Below are 20,830 nucleotides of genomic sequence, written 5' to 3'. Positions count from 1 at the left end.
TGATGTTTGTTAGTGGCAATATAATGTGTGTAAGTGGCACTATGGTGTGTGTAAGTTGCAATATGATGTTTGTAAGTGGCACTATTATGTGTGTAAGTGGCACTATGATGTGTGTAAGAGGCACTATGACGTGTGTAAGAGGCACTATGATGTAAGTGGCACTATGGTGTGTGTAATTGGCACTATGATGTGTGTAATTGGCACTATGATGTGTGTAATTGGCAGTATGATGTGTTTTAGTGGCACTATGATGTGTGTAAGTTGCAAAATTATGTTTGTAAGAGGCACTAGGATGTGTGTAAGTGGCACTATGATGTGTGTAATTGGCACTATGATGTTTGTTAGTGGCAATATAATGTGTGTAAGTGGCACTAGGATGTGTGTAAGTTGCAATATGATGTTTGTAAGTGGCACTATGATGTGTGTAAGTGGCACTATGATGTGTGTAATAGGCACTATGATGTGTGTAAGTGGCACTATGGTGTGTGTAATTGGCACTATGATGTGTGTAATTGGCACTATGATGTGTGTAATTGGCACTATGATTTATTTGTGTAATTGGAACTATGATGTGTGTAAGTGGCACTATGATGTGTGTAAGAGGCACTATAATGTGTGTAAGTGGCACTATGATGTGTGTAAGTGGCACTATGATGTGTGTAATTGGCACTATGATGTGTGTATGTGGCACTATGGTGTGTGTAATTGGCACTATGATGTGTGTAATTGGCACTATGATGTTTGTTAGTGGCAATATAATGTGTGTAAGTGGCACTATGATGTGTGTACGTTGCAATATGATGTTTGTAAGTAGCACTATGATGTGTGTAAGTGGCACTGTGATGTGTGTAATTGGCACTATGATGTGTGTAAGTGGCACTATGATTTATTTGTGTAATTGGAACTATGATGTGCGTAAGTGGCACTATGATGTGTGTAAGAGGCACTACGATGTGTGTAACTGGCACTATGATGTGTGTAAGCGGCACTATGATGTGTGTAAGCAACACTATGATGTGTGTAATTGGCACTTTGATGTGTGTAATTTTCACTTACACACACTATGATGTGTGTAAGTGGCACTATGATGTGTGTAAGAGGTACTATGATGTGTATAATTGACACTATGGTGTGTGTAATTTTCATTATAATCTACTCTATGCATATTTGATTCCATTTCTGCACACAGCCTATAGGGGGTGTTACCATCCAGAAAAATATGAAGTCAATTTAACCCACCTATATTCTGGGCAGCGCCACAGCTACATGTCCCCAATTAATCGCCATGTGCCCCCAATTATTCCAAATACCTCGCTCCACCCTCATACCACCTCTTAGCACCCCTGTCTGACAACATACAGTTTTATCAAATACAATATGCTTGGTGTCATACCCAAGTATTAGGCTATTAAGTTCTGAGGAATACAAATAAAAGACTAAGGCCCTCATTCAGAGCCGTACGCTCTGAGCAGAGCGCACGCTCTGAATGAGGGCCGCCCTCCATGAAAATGGAGCGTCCTCCTGGACACTCGTATAGCTGTGGGTCACCACCCACAGGTTATACGAGCGTGCAGTTTGATGGCCGCGATGGTCTTGACCATCGCGACCATCGAAACTGCGAGCCGGAGCCTGCGGTTGAGGTTTTCAACCGCAAGCTCCGGAGTGATTTTGGCTCTATCAGAGCCAAAATCACTCCCACTGACATCACTAGTGATGTCAGTGGGCCGGCTTCTGACGGGAGGCACGCCCCCGGAACGCCCACCAAAGGGGGCGTGCTGTCAATCAACATCGACAGCACGCCCCCTTTGATCAGACACAACGAGCGAAGGACTTTCCTTCGCTCGTCGCGTCTGGCGCATGCGCACGACGGAGCTCCCTCCAGGGCCTATGTTTTTATAAAAAGTATTTGTTCTAAGAATATTCGTGCAAGGTAATCACTGTAAAGTTTGTGACATACACGATTAATCAGTTGATCTGTATTGATCTGTGTATTTATGTATTACTAACTTGTAAGAAAATATATTGTATTTTGCTATTTTCAATATCCAAAGGGTTTTTTGTGTTCTTAAATTGGCATTTTTGATCGTGACAACCAGACGGCTCATTCCTGGCTTTACTGACCTCATCTACTATCTGACATAAGTTACTTTTTTATATTAGCTTTATGGCAAAAGTAGAACGCTTAGAATTGTATACAATTACAAATACGCCTCTTTCAGTTGTACCATGTCAGGTATCTGTATGCAAGGAGCAGCCAAGATTTTCACAGTACATTAATCACTAAAGTGTTTCTCATTTGATCAGATTGTGAAATGTAAATAACTGCAATTACAGTTTTTGATGACACAAAAATTGGTAATAGTACTGTACATTAGCTGAATCTAAGTATTATTGACATTCTGCTAGTAATACAACACTGTAGTTATGTCCACCCATATACTTACAAAGTTATGAGTCTATGGAGGACAATAGTCATTTTAGCAGAATGCAGTGATAAGTGCCACCAAAACCAGGCTGTGAAATGTCCCTCATCATCATCGTTATAATCATCAACAAATAAATTCTTTTTAATACAGATAGAAGAATGGCATAATAAAAAAGAGCCAGGCATGACCATTTTTGCGGTAATGCTTTATAAAATTCTGTACACTTTCTTTTGGTCATAGGCAATTGGTTGGCACAAACATCAAAGCCACAAAGTTTCATCCTATATTGTTTTCTTTATCTTAGTTCATTCCCTGTCAACATAGGAATAGTAACAATTGATATACAAAATAAGCTGATGGTAGCACAATGCGCAAAAATATTGTATTATGTTTAAGTGCAAGGGTATATAGACTTCATATAAAGCTGGACTGCGACAACATATCAATTTGCCATTTTAAATACAATACTTGCATTATTATAATTCTTGAAATACAATTCTCTTTTTTTTTATAACATAACACTTTCTATTTTTTAAATCTATGTACACACATCCAGTTGTAACACTTGACAGTAGCATTATGGAGCATGTGATACTATAACAGACTCTCTGAAAGATACTGCTTATGATGTTGATTAATCTTATTTCCTTCATCCCTAAAAGGTACCAAGTATTATGAGTGCTAACCGCAGTCAGGTGACCAGCCACCTGACCACCTTCCTATGACAACTCTACAGCTACATCTCACTGTCCAACATACTTTAGCCCACTTTACTGAATCCATATTGTGTTTCCTCTCTCTGGTCTACGAGGCTCCACTGTAAGGTCTCCAAATGTAGAGAAAAACTGCTCCATCTCCTTCTGCAACATGTCATTTCTTTTCTCAGCGTCCTCTTTAGCACGTTCCGCGTTCCTCATCTTAATTTCCACCATTGTGTACTTCTTTTTCTCTTGTTCCAGTTCCTCATGCAGGGCAAGGACTTCTGTCTCCAGAGTTAGACTTCTTTGCTCCAGGCTGAAGAGACACAGATGAGGGTCAGTTGAAGTAGAGTAAAAAAATGTAAATTTAAAATGTTAACATAGTTTTTTTCCCATTGAGGTTAATGTAGTCTAAATAACTTCTAGTAATCCTAAACCTTAATTACAAATGTTTACACACATTTTTAAAATAATTTTACACTCTTATAGGAGTGATAATACATTATATTACATTATTTATAAATTGAAAAGTCAAATTTAAGGAGTTATAAATGAAAAAAAAAAACAGTAATGTAAACAGATGTGTATACGTCTGATAAAAGGATAGCAATGGAAGATGTTTTTTAATTAAAGTGATCCACAGTTGTTGTTTAGATACATGCTAATCCCATTGGGCCTGATACAGAGCCGCTCGCGAGCGCGCAGCGCTCGCAAGTGGCTCGATGTTGGCCACTGCGCATGCACCGCGTCCGGCGTGCGCATGCGTGAGCCCTGCCGAGCGACTGAACTTCAGTCGCTACGGGGCTCGCTACAAGACGGGGCCCGCTTCAGTGACTCTGATAATGTTTGCTTGCCCATATGATGGTTAAAGTATTAATGAGATTTGTTTGCCTCCCCGCAACTCCCTACTGCCTGCTCCTACAAGTTACAGTGTGTTGCCCAACCCTTGCTCATGATCTTGTTCCTTCCTGTCCATAGTTTGACTATAATGTCTTGAATTTATTCCATGTACTTATACTATGGTTCACTGTTGTGTATCGAGTCTTAGCTGTTTTTAAGTATAAAGCATCTATTAGAACCTTGTACGTGTGTGTATATATGTATATATTATAAGAAGAAAGAAAAGCTACCTTTCAGCTGCTTCCCACAGTGTGTCCTCATGCTACCTTAAACTTCATTCATTTCAAGTTAAGGCTTCAACTATCCTCCTTTGTAATATTTTATCTAGTAGATCATCCACAGCTCTCTTCTCACTTTGCGGCTGCTTCTTAGTTGGGAGTAAAGTAGGGATGGACTATGGAAGCCCGACATCGAATGGTTGCCGGGCTTCCTTCATCAATTCACATCAAAATCATACGATGGTATAATCATTGATGGTTATACTGAGTGCATGCGCGGAAGCAGTCTTAAGCTTTGTACATGCGCACATAAGCTGCGGACACCTCTTCTAGCATGCCTTTGGATGGGCGTAGGAAACCAGCATTCAATGGCTGGCAACCATTGAAAACCCGGAATTCCATGGAAATAGTATTTCAATTGAATAGGGAACATCAATGGTTGCTGACCACCGGCTTCCGATGTCCATTCTTAAAGCAAAACAAAAGAGAAGTTTGCACTTTGGTTAAACCATGTTGCACTCCTGGTGGGGGAGATATAACATGTGCAGAGAGATTTAGATTTGGGAGGTACATGTTTGGACTCAAACCTTATTGCAGTGTAAAAAAAATAAAAGTTGTCCAGTAATTGTTTGCTACATGCTAAAGTAGCCAGTATTGACCCTGCAAGCAAAAAAAAAAAAATTAATTTGCTCCCCTTGTAGTGCAACATGGTTTGTTCCAGATACAAAGTTACTTGCTATTTTTGTTTGCTTTGCTCCCAACTCAGATTCAGCTTCTTTATTTATTTATTTATTTATTTATTATCAGTGCACCAGCTGGTGCACTGATAACTCACTTCAGCCCCTGACAATTTACACAATATGTAATTCTTTGCTTTGCATGCATTATCTTGTTTTCCAGCTATTATCTCTCACATTTTGTGTCAGGTATTGTTTTCTGCTAACAATATTAGTTTGCATATTGTACAGATCTTTAAAATATTTTGGAGCTTTATAAATAAAGGGCATTTGTTATACCTTTTTACTCTTGTCTCATACTCCATCTTCTGTTTTGACATTTCCTGCTTTAAGCTGGAGACAAGGCTATGCAGCGCACTGTGGTTGCTTGTGTTGCTCACTACAAAAGTCTCACTGTTATCGCTGCTGCTGGTAGCCCTGCTGCTGCGCCCTCCTGCACTTCTTCTGTCGAATTTGCTCTCAAAGTCTGCTGGATTGGTAGCATCCTCGTTGGTTGGCCCATCTAAAACAGGGTCTTCAAAGGTCCCACCAAAAAAGTCCTGCTCTGCACAAGTTGTTGTAGAGGAGCGGCAGGAGTTGGAGTTGTCCGGTAGGGATATCTCACACGATGATGTGGACCATGTTGCACTGTCTATGCTCTGCTTATCATCAGAGTTCATCATGGAAAACTGTTGGTGCACATTATCGTATGTGGACAACCTGTGCTGTTGCGCTGAATCACTTGTTGAGTCTTTTTGTTTGTTATCTCTCAATGTTACATAACCATTTGGTAGCCAGCTTGTGGTCCGACTGTTCAAAGCATTGCTCATTGTGTCTGTGCTGCACACTCCCATTTTTACAGCACCGTTCTGTACACTGTGAGTGCCCATTTTGGTTCCTGAACTTTTCAGAGAAGATGTTCTCCTGGCCTGTAAGGTACCATTAGGTAATGAATGGTGCTTGTCATGGACTTCCACTGAGCTGCTGAAAGACCCATTTGTCACAATGCCACTACCCTTATTAAACGCTGGGTTCTTCTTCACCATTAGTGGTGGACTTCGGGTAACATCAACCTTGTGAATGCTGTTCCTTGGGCTGCTGGATTTACTTCCTGAGAGTGCAGTGGGGGAGCCATTGTCAACACTGGGTCTCTGGGGAGAATCAGACTTCTCCCAAGAGCAACGTCTCACTGCTATATCCTTTGTGTTGTTGTTCTCTTTATTTTGTATTTGGCCTAAAATAATTTTCTTCTGCAATTCAATATTGTTGTTGCTAAGCTCTTGTCCAATTTGAATCTGAACATCGGCATCTTTGGGGAAAAGTATTTCATGTTCGCTTATCATCACTGCCATTAGCTGCTGCACCATAACAGTGCCTGCAAAATAATGAAAACACATCTGGTTACACCCAAGTAAAACATCAAGTTATGGATATCTATCGGCTGTGTATACACGGTTTCATACTTTATTTTTTTCTGGATTTTAAAGTTTTAAAATGGCTGAAGATTTCTACACTGAGTGACTTTTAGAGATTTTGTACTTTATTGATCCATTGGTAAAACACTGGTAAAGTCACACATGGAATATGGAGGGAAGTTGGCTTTATCCTTCAACAAGAAACACATCCTAATCTGTAAAGAAAGGTTAATGTGTATGAATGTGTAATATTTACTATTAAAATAATAATTATTTTTTAGAAGCATTGTATTGGTTGTTCAATCTGAAATGAATATGGTCTTTCTTTTGTGCTGGAGGTAAGTATATATTAGAAAAGAGAGATTTGTGTTTGGAAATTTGTGACTGATGTGATTTTATAGTTGCAAATGAATTGGATGGATGAGGATGTTTCTCAGCGTAAAATAATTTGTACGTTTTAGAAGAAGAAATGGAGGGAGGTGTCTGGCATCCCAGAAACAATTTTGTGGCTGAAGTGGGCAAATATACAAAAGTAATATTCTTTATTGTTGATTTTTTTTTTTTTTTTTTTGGAGTTACATTGGCAAAATAGACCACACATTTGCAGCACTGTAAAATCTCAATCCCATGTACAATACTTGGCAGATGCATTTTAAATGTGAGGGATGCAGGAGAGTCGCTTGACCCCAAAGAGGGGACCAAAATAAAAGCTAACCTGATTAAGCCCTCTACAGTGAGAATTAAAGAGAACTAATTTAAACTCTCTACAGATTGTAGAGGTCTGTCTGACATCAGTCCCAAAACAGAAGGCATTTAATATTGAAGAAAGAAGCACGTGATTGTACTGTATGTGGTCTCATCATGTGACATTCTGCTGACCATACAGATGTGTCCTCATTACTATTGCTGCAGACACGCCAAATAGCCCCTCTTAGTGTGCCAGGTCCCGTGCTACTCTGCTTGTGCCAAGCTTCTTTTTTGCCCAGAAATGCGTTTTAGTGCCTTAGACCGAGTCTGAATCAGTATACGAAGTGCTGTTTCCACGCCAAGTTTCACTGTGGTTTGTTTACCGACTCTATCGCACACAAGTGTCACATATCAAATCAATCAGTACAGCCTCATGGTGCGTTTTACTTACATCGTATTGTCACCAAGACACATTTTCTGCCAAAAATACTCTGGACACAAGCACAGTCACACAGGACCTGGTTACACACTCGTGCCAGGCATCTCGCTGCGTTGCGTATTACGGCTAGGTGTATGAGGATTGAGGACTCATCTGCATGCTGCCCTACTTCAATTAAAAATCCTCACAGTTCTAAACTATTGAAATGTCTCCTGGATAAGACAGGGAGTGGTTATAATAACATTAACTACCAAAAAGTATTTGCCATTACTATCTCAAAAAGATTTCAATTGTTATTACTGTAAAAGTTACAAAAATACCTTATTAACAACTATTCCACATTGTTAAGAATCAGAACAAATATATACAGCTGTTCAAACTAAAGAATGACCAGGTGACAATTTGAATCTAATTTCAACCATTATGGACCATTATAATCAGCCATTTGATGACAGCTCAGCAGCAAGAATCAGGAATTAGTCTTTTTCCCACTGAGTGTCACAGCATGTACTGAGGCTTCCAACCTTGTAGTCTTTAATCATGCCTGGAATCTGAATGAAGTGCATCACTGTAACTCAAGTCCTTAATGACAAATGTACATTGCAGTAAAACATTATAAGATTGATAAATTCAGTCCACCTAATCTACATTTAATTCAGCCGCAGCTGTTGTAATATACGTGGGCCTCCACATCCTATATCCAGGTCTTGTGATGGGGGAGAGATGCCATTATGTTAATGTTCTTATTGGCACTAATGTCGTACATAATATCACTTCTGCAACACTATCTATAAGTGTACTGTGATGCCAGTGCTATAGAATGTGGGGAACACGTGTGCCTGGGATGCGGCTCATGGAATAGATCCAAACTGCTTAAGAATTGGATTATTACAATGATCCTCAAGATCCTCAATCTTAGCATTACTAAAATGACCTAAAAAACACTTCCAATTGTAGCCTGTTCTCTGAATAACAATAAGAAATCCTAATGCAGCATTATAAATATATATCAATATATATCAATCAAAGAAATAACAATAAGAAATCCTAATGCAGCATTATAAATATATATCAATCAAAGAAAAAAAGTATTCTGAACTCGAGCACTAGTTTTAGCTAACTAATAAGAAGATAGTGGGGAAAAAGTGCTCTGACAGAGCGCTCACTCTGAATCAGGGCCGGGCATTTTTTTTTTTAGAATGGCCTCTTGGCCGCTCGCATAGCTGTGGGTGACCACCCACAGCTATTGCGAGCGGCCATGATGATGGTCGCGATGGTCAAGACCATCGCGACCATCGGGCTTGCGACGAGACCTTTGTGGTAGGGTCTCGTGGCCGCAAGCCCCAGAGAGATTTCGGAGATCACAGAGCGATGTCAGTGGGGCCGGTCCCAAACGGTAGGCGTTCTCATGGAACGCCTCCGTTTGGGCAGCCAGCCCCCTGGCCCGCCCACCACCAAAGGGGGCGAGCTGTCACTCAACATCGACAGCACGCCCCCTTTGGTGCGAGACCCGGAGCAACGGATTGCCTGTCGCTATGAGGGTCTTGCGCATGCACACGACGGAGCCGGCTCCGTCATGCGCATGCGCTCTGGGCCACCATCGACCCGGTTGCGAGTGCACAGCGCTTGCGACCGGGTCTGAATTAGGCCCAGTGTTTCAATTCTAATAATACTTAATTTTCTACTACCTATGTAATATAAGTCTATTTTAGCAGCAAAAAGAATACTCTGTTCTTATCAGAGTCATAATGGTGTACCTAATATGGCTAAAATTAATTGTTTTTCTATCCAACTGTAATGGTGCAGTATCTAGTTTGTTACTTTTTTAACACTAAAATGAGAGTAAGCTGTTTAAAGTATTTTAAACACAAGTAATGAATTTGTTTCAAAGATTGTATTATAATGTCCATAATATTGGTGAAGAGTGACCCTTACACATTCTATTTTGGATATGATGGGCGAGATGTAATAGGGTCCGAGTTTCGAAAATAAGCGAGTATAGAGCTATACTCGCACATTTATAGAACTCACCCTATGTAATAAGGTTCGAGAAGATGCAAACTCACATGTTTTTTACACCCCCGCAACTCACAATGGCAAAACACACATCCAGGTGTTTTGCCATTGTGAGCATACAAGTCGGACAATGTAATAGAGTGCGAGTGTTTTACTGCCTGGAAACTGGGAAAAAAACAGACCTGCTTCAGGCTAGCGAGTCTAGCCTGTCAGCTCTGAGTTACACAAATAGATGCACAGATCCGTAATATCCGTGCATGTTTCTATGTGTTAAAAAAAGTAAACAGTAAAATAAAATAAAAAATGACATGCATGCCCCCCACAAGCATAATTAGCGCCAGGCTCTGTTGAGCCTGCCCTGGTTCTTAAAATACAGGGGAATACATGTGTAGGGTTCACCTGTATTTTAGGAACAAACACAAGGGTCTGTTGAGCCGATCCTGGTTGTGGAAATGCAGGGGACAAAGGGCCTGATTCACTACGGATGGCACTGCAATTGCAATATTGATTACGCACGCAGTCTCACTGTGATGATATGGTAATCCACTGCGATCGCTTTGCCATCACAGCACAACATAAGGACACCCACCTTACCTTACACACATCCGTAATACTATTTTTACAGTAACTTACCCTCCATTATAGTCATTGGATCCTCCACCTTGGGACGTAAGATGTTGGGACCAAATACTGTTGCCAGGTTCTGTACACTCATTTTATTTACTCCAGAGTAGGACTGCACTTCATCCAGGAACCTGTCAATCAGAATGGACAATTACAGCTAGGTAGAGTGAAGCATTAAAACGATTTATTTCATACAATAAACTACTTGAAAAGGAAAATGAATGAGTCTGACTGATAGCAGATAATCACTAAACAAATGGCTGTTTTTTCGGTACCTGCATTAGGCTGGTCACATGCATTAATCTTACTTTGTTTAATAAAATGGGTAATAGGAAAACATGGGGAATTACAGAAACATGTATGGAGCGAGTGTTAGGGACGGCAATGGGATAATTCAAATAGGAAAGAAATGTAAGATACTTTGCATATTTTGGGTTGAAGTGTGATCGATGCTGTTTCACTTGCTCTGAAAAGTTCCATAAGCGACAAGACACTAGGGACTTGAAATGTGTAATATCTATATACTGTATACCCCTGGTAGAGGAAGCAGGCAGATCACAGATGCCTCGAAAGTTATCAAAACAAATGTACAGGTAATAACAAGTGTTAAATGAAAACTATCCAAAAATACAAAATAAGTGATTCAATTTATTACACTATTTCTGATCCATGATTTGTAATTTGCAAATCCCAAATATTTTGTTGTGGAGTACTTAGTAGGAATATCCCCACATTTCCATATCAAAAAAACTTAGACACTTATGGGTCTGTTTATCACTGCTATTCACAGCAATAAGGCATACCTCCCAACTGTCCCGCTTCCAGCAGAACAGTCCCGTTTTTCTGGGACTTTCCCGCTGTCCCACCAGCGGGCCACAGTGTCCCGCGGTGGGGGGGAAGTTGGGGAGAGCATATACCGCTGCTCTGCATAGCAGCGGGTGTGCAGGAGGAGAACTGATGCATCTGTTCTCTGGTGTACGGACTGCCTGGGGGCTACCCAGCATCTCGGAGAGTGCTGGGCACGCCCCCAAAGTGACGAAAATGGGGGAAGCCGCGAGGCTTCGTCCCGGTTTCAGTTGACTCCACAACTTTTCCCAGAAGCCACACCCCTTTTTCAGGCCCTGTCCCACCTTTCATCTTTGACATGTTGGGAGGTATGAATAAGTGATGCATTTAGGGACCAATTTAACAATGATGTCATACAGGGACAGTGGCTCTGATAAGAGACTATCCCAGAGATAACTGAATCCTATTGAAAGCTCTTTCACTGGTTACATATTACAGCAGCATGATCGTGGTGTCTTTAATGTGCATGTGTGACCATCGCGCAGCAGATATGCTAACTCCAGCCGGCCAGGGAACGATACGTGACATGATATTGTCATAATCATATGTTGGGTAAACTATCAGGACAATCTCAGAAAAGCTAAGATTGATAAATAGTTCCAGGGGGTATATTTACTAAAGATCGATTTTGGATTCTGTTCGATTTGCCAATCGATTTTGATTCGATTTCCATTCGATTTTGATATTGGAGATTTACTAAAGCAAAAATCAGATGTCAAATCGAACAGAAAACGGAATTTCACTCACAATCCAATATAGGCAAAGCACCAATGTTTTCCCATAGTCAAATATAGGATCCCTTCATTTACTAACATTTGATTTGCAAATCTAGCATAAATCGAACTCAAAATCGAACTTCAAATCCCCAAATGAATAGAATAATGAGAAACAGTCGATTTGAGCTTCTAAACACCATGGAAATTGATTGTGATGCCTTTAAAAGTTCCCAAACGCATGTGGGGCAGTCTGACTGTATGAAAAATGGCTGCTCAAGGCCATGCTATGCTGTGCACCTACCTGCGGTATCAGGGGTGTAACTAGCTCTTTGGGGCCCCATAGCAAAGGTGCACACAGGCCCCACACCCAGGGTGGAGTTCAGCCGACATAGCTAGGCGAACAAAAATTTTTTTTTTAAAAATGATATGTATATACACATGTATACAGTATATATATTCATATAAATGTGTATATACATATCTATATATAAAAATAGAAAAAAGGGGGGGTAGCACTCACCAGTCTTCTTAAAAGCATATCTTTTTTACATCTCAGTAAAAATGTCACAACATTTTAAAGTCTGACGTTTCGGTCCTGTGCACGAACCTTTGTCAAGGTCAACCTTGACAAAGGTCCATGCACAGGACCGAAACATCGGACTTTCAAATGTTGTGACATTTTTACTGAGATGTAAAAAAGATATGCTTTTAAGAAGACTGGTGAGTGCTACCCCCCCTTTTTTCTATTTTTGTATGAAGAGGATTATTGTGATCCCATATGGGTGTGTCACCCCAGCAATTTACATTTGATACATTTGGCCCAGTAGGAAGTAATGAGGAAGTTTAGTTTGATTTTGCATTCTATTTTGAATTCGATATTAATAGGGATTTGAGGTTCAATTTTGGAAAGGATTTCATAAACTAAACACAAAATCCTTTGTTAAAATTGAACAAAATCGAATGTTAGTAAATGAGGGATTTGTTAATGGATTTTGCACTTCGATTTAAATTCGTTTTCAGTCAATTTTATTGATTCATAAAATCGAATACCAAATCGATCTTTAGTAAATTTACCCCCAGATTATAGTTTCCGTTGAAAACAAGTGGACTGCGTTTTTCAGCATTACTCGAGAATGCAGGAGATATATGGTTATCTCCTGCATTCGTCTATTGCCAAACCTTCCCTCCTTAACCACAAGTAATGATTATTTTTTAAAAAATGTATGAATTCTTTGTTTACTTAATAAAGCTTTTTGAAAAATCTTTAAATATTTTAGTGAAAAAACATACACCTGGCAGGCAGGAAAATGTTTATATTCTCGCGGAGGAGGTTGGGGCCGTAACATACTAATCATTTATGTATATATTTTTCTCCATTGTATTGTCAATGGACTGAGGGCCTGATTCAGAGGCGCTCGTAAGTGGCCGCTCGCTCGCTCCAAGCGATGTTCGCACATCTGCGCATGCGTATGGGTCGTAATGCACATGCGCCAACCAGTCAGAGCGGTCGGAACTTGTGTGCTCGCAAAATAGCGAGGGGCTTGTAATTTGAGTGACAGGATGAGGCGTTTGTGGGTGGTAACAGGGGAAGGTGCTTGAAAACGGGGAGTGGAGATCCGAATGCAGGCGTGCCAAACGGTCAAAACGGGCGTTTTAAGGGTGTGCATAATTAACAAAGCAGCGTCATCGACCACGTCACTTGGTTGTCTTTTAGCCTCAACTGCTCGCATGATTGCGGTAGGACAATGCTACTACAAGAATAGCGAGCAGTTCATACGCCTTTCGGTGTACTCGATTAATCTAATAAATAGCAGAGATGACGTATGATGCGAGCGGCCAAGGGGCGTCTTTACAAAATAGCGAGCGCATGTTTCGGACGCTCACTCAGACATAGAGGCGTCAACAGACCGCAAAGAGCGAGCGCTCAATTTAAATAGCCGGCCCCTTTTTCCGAACGAGCGAGCGCAAATAGCGTCCGGCTCTGAATGAGGTCCTTATTCTTTTGTTTCTTTTTGTATTGTCACTGCACTGTGCTTTATGGGTTTCTACCCAAAGGAAGGAGGGTGGCCCTGGGGCTGTTATTACCCTGTAAACTCTTGAGGTCAGAAGGATCAGTGCCCTCAGGGAAGCTCTGGCATGGCCCTTGCCTTCTAAGTATACCTAAAGCTGGGTACACACTAGATGATATGTCGTCCAATCCCGCGGATTCAAGCAACTTATTGGATACATCGTCTAGTGTGTACCCATGATATGTGCATTTACCGCAGGTCGTTAGCGACATCACCCATCGGTTCTACTGCAGGGCAGATGAGGGATATCGCTATCGATGCCATGCTGCAGAATGGACCTGGCATCGGCAAGGTGTGTATGCACTTGCCACATGCCGGGTTTTGTCGCCAGTGGCGTCGGGCTGGGTACACATTGTGTGATGTGTACCCAGTTTAAGGTTCAGGAGGTCAGGATAAAGAGGCCTTCATTCTTTTAAGATGGTCCTGAAGTCCCACATCACCACTGTGCATTTTACCTTTTTTGCCTGGGGTATTATGGTGATTATCCTTAAAAAGTATGAGCAAGAATATGAATGGTTATCTGCTGATAAATCCCAGATACTCTCTATATAGTATTCATGATATGCAGCCCACATGCACATGTTTTAAAAAGCAACAACGGATTTTATGATGCAAAATTGGAAATAAGGGCCTGATTCAGAGATGGACGCAGTGTCGATTTCGGGTCACAAGCGGCCAACGTTTTTTGCATCCTGATGGTTACTGCGGGGGGATGCAGAATGAATTTGGGGGCATGAGAGAGACAGTTTAATTTGGTGTGTCTGGGTGGTAACAGGAGGCGGCCAGCTAGACATGGGCAGGTTTCTTCCAAAGAGTGCGTCTTTTTTCGCATCTTTGTATGAATCCCAATGGATGCGGCATTAGCATAAAGACGCAGTCATGCTGCATAAGAAGATGCAGATGTGACTCTCATTACCGTCCCACTCTGGGTGCACTGAATAAATGTATATATGCTCCCCAATGCAGAGTTGTGTGCATGTAACTATGCGTCCATCCATATGTGTATGCTGGGTTTAAAATGTATCATTTGCGCTTACTACTAGGTGTAAAAGATACACTTCTTAATTGACACTTATGTCAAACCCTGCATAACCCACAGCTGCGTCAACACACACCCTCACTCAATGTTGCCTTTGTGACAATGCCCTGTTAATGCCCAGTTACACGTGTACATAGAATTCTTCCAATGTGTATGACTCTGCATTATACTTGTATGTGCACAGATACGGAGGATGCGCAGCACAAAAACGCACAAGATATACTCTGCTAAGTGATCGCTCATCACATCAGCCCTATGTTCTTTTATTCATAGGCATGTGCATCTGCAGGGCTGTAACTAGGTGTGTGTGAGTAGTGCCACCACACATAGCACAGGGTTTTGTGGGCAGCACTGTCACTGCCCCATGGTCCCTGCATCTGGCTAGCAGACCGCTCCAGACATGGACACTGCAGCCTATACAGCACCCTGAAGCATCTTAAGGATGCTCCGGATACTGTAGTTCTTCCAGGCGCTGTTGGCCTTGTTCCCCTTGACATGGCGCCATGCGTACGGAGGGGCTTGGCTGGCAAAAGGTGCCATAACACCCAGTTACAGCGCTGTGCATCAGTCTCGGTAGACTTTAGCACCACGATTGGACTATGGACAGGACTATCAGGGCAGTCGCCCTAAGGCCCTCACATATCAGGGGACCCCCACACATTTTACCAACTGCTGTCCACTTCCCCCTTCTGGTATAGCAGCACCTGTGCCATCAGTCTGTGTCCTCCAGCTACTGCAGCTGCCGGTGAGAACACCCTTCCCCCCTTCCCCTCTTCCTCCTAAACCAACCAAACAGAGCTCTGCAACACACAAAGAGTTAAGCCATTTATATAGGTGATGGTCTCTGTAACCATAGCTTTGTATGGGAATTGGTCAGATTACATTATTGTACATGACTAGTCAGCTGATGATTGCAATGTAGTGTGCAGGGTGCATGGTGGGAGCTCAGGGGGATAAAGCAGGATTAATACTGCACCCAGCATCGGTCTAGAGGACACACCCCGCATGGTGCACAGGTGCTGGAAGAAGTTATGAATACAAGTTGAATTTAGGGGATGTCATCCACCAGCTCTATATACTGTATATAATGTAACTGCCAAAGATCATGACATGCAAAGAATAAGACACTATGGCATATGGGCCTGATCACTGATGTACACTAATGCCACCACAGCTGCCATCCCGTACAGAGATGCTGGGTGACAATATGCAAATGTCGCAGACATTACTGAGACGCCCTCCTGCGGTTTTGTAAAGCCAAGCGCCTGCGTTCAAAGACACAGCATCGGTCGCAGCTCATTCAATTATTGCGGTTCTTAGTAACCCAATGGCCACTCAGAATGGCCGTGGGACATTATTACTGTGTATGGGATTGCAGACGAATGCTGTGACACGCACCAGGAATTGTTGCGCCATGCCTGTGTTCTTTGCCACCACTCCCTGTTCCCTCCTGCAAACGCTCCCTGACTGTTAATCACAGTGGGAGTAAAATGTCACTGCGAGCGACTACAGTAATGTACCTATAAGGTACCTAGATGCATGATCAGTGCGCCTTAGATACATGCGCAGTTTACTGATCATCGCTCAACTGCATAAATATCAGCATAGCGTGCATCTCTGTATCAGGCCCTGGGTCACAGTGCTCTCTGTTGTTAGCTGTCACTGTCAGTCACTGTGTGACATTGGCTGCCAACCCAATTGGCGTTGGGGGACCTTGTGAGAGAGAGGGGGGCACTCCTCTGCTGAGAGAGGGGGGTCTAGCCCAGTGGGAAGTGTCCTCCTCTCCCGGTTGCCCAATCCGCCCCTGGCATGCATCCCTTTTTCTAGCTCCATTGCTAACCAAATGTTGCAAGCCTACCTGCTGTAATTTCCTATTCCTAACCATAAGTGACACACCATTAGTGATGCTGACATTTCTTTATTGTGTGTATTGCCAAACTAGCCACCTTTTATTCTTTTCCCTTTTCTCATCTCCTTTAAGGCGCCCATACACGGTGCGATGGCACCGTTCAAGGCGAAAGGGGGTCCGACATATCGGGACGGTCTGCACACGTGGTGCGATTGGGTGGCCGACCGCCCAATATGCCGGCTCCCCCCTCCCTCACCCACATAGCAATGCATGACATCGCACATCGCATCCCCAGATCAACTGGTCCTGCAGGAAGATCTGGGGATGCGATGTATGACCACACGGGTGCACGCTTTGTCCGATTCCATGTCCATATAGCAGCCGAATTGTACCAATCTGTCAGATCGGCTGCTTATCGCACTGTGTATGGGGGCCTCAAAGCACAACTGACTTTCCACTCAGAATTCTTGACTTTGCATCAACTGATTCCCAGTCTTTTGGTTTCATGGCCCGTTCCCTTGTGTTGCCCATATATCATGTTGACAGTTACGCAGGTGCTTTTTGAAGGATGGTATTTGTCTTGACAGTAACCATGAAAAAGCTTAATAGTATCAAACTTAAAAATATTAAATAAATATACAGTTTGAACAGCGGCTCTTGTTTTAAATTTGCGTGTATAATTTGTATTTTTGTATGGTTAGATAGGCCTGATATAGACGAGAGCTTGACAGTGATTAAATGGTGCACGAAAAGGCAGTAATTGGCACACAGAAATAGATCTTTGTCTTTGAGATTTGAGCTTGTTCTGTATGACTAGTTACTATGGTCACAGCTTATTATTTCCATATTTGCACAAACTTTACATCCTTTATACACATTATCTCTATAAAAGGCCCACTTAGTTTATCTTCAACAGTATCAGGTTTAGAATAGATGTAATGATGCTTGCAAACATTTACCACAGTATATTGAAAATGACGTACTACATTTCTTTTTTGTCTATTATTTTATAGAAATAGAATACAACTTTAGAACCACTGTACACTAGCAATTGTGACCTGCTCAATTAAATGCCAATTAAGTAGAGATTATTAATAATAGGTCTTCCTCATGTGTGATCAATAAAAATGCATCAGCTAAAATATGACTCCAGATTTCCAGCTTATTCATGAACCATTAAAATCCTCATTGATTGTGAATTTGTTAGCCTAGAAATTGTATTAATTCAGCATTACTGTTGTATGCTAATAACATGGCCTGCGAGAAACAGCTCAGACGTATCATTGGATTGGGTATGAAATCCCGGCTGTCGGTATGTCGCTGGTCAGAATACCGACAGTGGAATCCCAACAGCCAGAATCCCGACACCCATAGGGAAGATAGGTAAGTATTTTTCTAACTCCTACCCTAACCCTCCATCCCCGATGCCTAACCCTAACCTCCCCCCTAGTGCCTAAACCTAACCTCCCCCTCCCTGCACCCTAATCCTAACACTCCCTCCCCGGTGCCTAACCCTAACCCTCTCCCTAATGCCTAACCCTAACCCCGCTACCTAACCCTAACCTCCCCCTAACATCCTGATACTTACCTTTGAGATGCCGGCGGTTGGGATACTGGTGCCGGGATCCTGACCTGTCGGGATTTCGGCGCCGGGATTCAGTCCGTCGGCTTCCCGCACACCGGGATACCGACTACATCCCGTTTAATTGGCTTTAAGTCTCCAGATACTCTTGAAACTATTATATTTCACCAGACTAATGACCAATAGTTCCACAGTGTTGCTGCCACTATTTTAAAACAGAAAAGCGTTAGCAAAACTGATGCTGACAACATTATGAGCTCCAGAAGAACTCCCCAAGTGAACAACAAACCTAATCTGTACACATACAGTATAGGGGCCTCAAGCAGAGTTGGATGTAAACACATTTTTGTTGAGTTTGAATTTTCCTACTGCGTACACTCAGTAGCAAGCAGTATGTCTCAGTGCTGTGCTTCTCTGTGCAGTTTACCAATTTATTGCTCAACTCATCCCAAATTGGGGGGAACTTTCGTTTTTCCAGTAGATTGAAATTCAGGTGAAAGAAGAGGACCCCCCTGGAACTAGGTGACTAATATAGTGGGGAAAGAGAGCTGTGTGCAGGTATTTTCACAGTTCTTACCTGCATTTTACTCTGTAAACTACAGGTTAGTGCTTGCGCTGGATGCCAGGGCACACTGGTACTTGTGGTGCCAATTTATGTTTGTTTACCCTCATTCCTAATTTTAGGGTTATTAGAAGAGAGGCTGCACAGTCACACAGTTTGCTTTCAGGAGTGTGGTGCATCTTTTTGTACCTTGACTTGCAAGATAGACATAAACATGATGGGGCTAATGCTTTTAAACATGTATAATGTGCTCACTATAAGCAACAATTGCCTGCATACGCAAAGTGGCACAAACCACAAGATGCATGTACACCTACATAGCATTAGCACACCTACATCTAATACACTTACACCCATGTTTTAAACATACTTCCCTTCTCTATGAATTTGGGAGAGTTGCCCCCGGAAGAGCAGTAATTGAAGACACTATCCATCATCATGGCTCCTCTCCCCACTGGGTGATGCTATGCTTCTGCAATTGGCACCATTATGCTGCAGGGGCCTTGGCAATAATGATACGAATCACGTAACCATGCCCTCTGCTTTTGCCACTCAGATCTCTCCTACAGGTGATCCCATATGTCAGCAAGTAGGATTTGTAAACATTTGTTTTGCTAGCATGTGCTATTAGGTTTAAACAAAATGTAAAAAGAAATCTCTTGAATACAGCAGGCAGAAGTCTTCTACTCGTCCATAGATAAAAAAAAATCTAAAATACACACACAAAATCATCTAATACAGGCCTGGCCAACCTGTGGCTCTCCAGCTGTCCTGAAACTACAAGTCCCTCCCACTGATCAGCTGGTAAAACATGCTGGGACTTGTAGTTTCACAACAGCTGGAAAGCCAGGCCTGATCTAATATATGCAGGATCAATGAAAAAAAAAGTACATCTCAGAGGTAGATCCGCAATCAACAAATCAGAAGTTATTAACTAGCACTGCCGTTCATAATCACAGCAATATTATACTTGGCCTATGTCATACAGGTCATTCTCTCCTCTGTCTGGAGGTCTCTACTAAACTATCATCAAAATACAACATCTACAGTAACCATAGTAACATTTATATAAACAACAGTTTGGAATGTACTGTACTTATTTATTTATTTATTAACAGTTTCTTATATAGCGCAGCATATTCCGTTGCGCTTTACAATTGTCAACATTGATAGAACAAAACTGGGTAATAACAGACAGATATATAGGTAGGAAGGCCTTGCTCGCAAGCTTACAATCTGTACTTGTTGGTTTGTTATGGTGTCCTCACTCACCAATGGTTTTTCTGTTGCATAGTGCGGGATATGTGGCACGTCTTATACGCAACTCAAAATGTAGTCATAATGTCGACATTTACAAAGTTGATGTAGTTAAAATGTCGACATTGAACATCTCTGCATTTGCAGAATGTCGATATGTTTGCAATGTCGACATTATGCAGGGATCAGATGGTTAGGGTTAGGCTATGGCAACAGAGGGTTAGGCTACGGGAGGGTTAGGCACCAGGGGGAGGGTTAGGCTACAGGAGGGGAGGTTAGGGTCAGGCACTAGGGGGAGGGTTAGGCTACAGGAGGGGAGGTTATGGGGAAGGGTTAGGGGTTATAGATATACTCCCTGCCGGAAGCACTGCACAATGAGCCGAAGTCATCACCGTCGCGTGCGGAAGACTACACTGTAACCAGTGGACCTGACGTACCAGGTAAGTCACCACTAGTCCACCAGGGACGTTTTGTCGACAAACTCATCATGTCGATAGTTTCATCAGTGTTGACATGAAAAATGTCAACATGATGAATGTTGACAAAATATACCACACCTTGTCACAAGACAGTGTTTTACTCAAATGGTAGATGGCGTCTTTCAGAAAATGTACTGCAACTGCATTAAACAGCCATTGTCAAACAATTGATGTATACAGCAGGCCCACCCACGAATGACCTGCTACCAATGGACATCATATACACCAGGGCTCGACAAATCCCGGGGGCCAGGTCGCCATGGCGACCAAATTTTGCAGCCTGGCGACCAGA

The 20,830-nt window shown here is 42.2% G+C and overlaps 1 protein-coding gene across 7 annotated transcripts in view; it reads right to left on the bottom strand.

The window, feature by feature from the left end:
- Positions 1-2,626: 2,626 nt before the first annotated feature.
- The window catches only part of ARHGAP24 (Rho GTPase activating protein 24), a 664,176-nt gene continuing 645,972 nt past the window's right edge, over positions 2,627-20,830 (bottom strand). For all 7 annotated transcript variants that reach the window (XM_088445039.1, XM_088445045.1, XM_088445040.1 and 4 more), the window contains 3 exons: positions 10,149-10,270; positions 5,259-6,333; positions 2,627-3,440 (listed from right to left, as the gene is read on the bottom strand). In XM_088445039.1, coding sequence (XP_088301165.1) covers positions 3,197-3,440; positions 5,259-6,333; positions 10,149-10,270 — 1,441 coding nt within the window. In that variant the 3' untranslated portion in view covers positions 2,627-3,196. The remainder of the gene's footprint in view (positions 3,441-5,258; positions 6,334-10,148; positions 10,271-20,830) is intronic.

Source organism: Taudactylus pleione, unplaced genomic scaffold, assembly GCF_031769625.1.
Source record: "Taudactylus pleione unplaced genomic scaffold, aTauple2 ptg000376l, whole genome shotgun sequence".
Taxonomy (NCBI): domain Eukaryota; kingdom Metazoa; phylum Chordata; class Amphibia; order Anura; family Myobatrachidae; genus Taudactylus; species Taudactylus pleione.
This window is presented reverse-complemented; position numbering and strand designations above follow the sequence as displayed.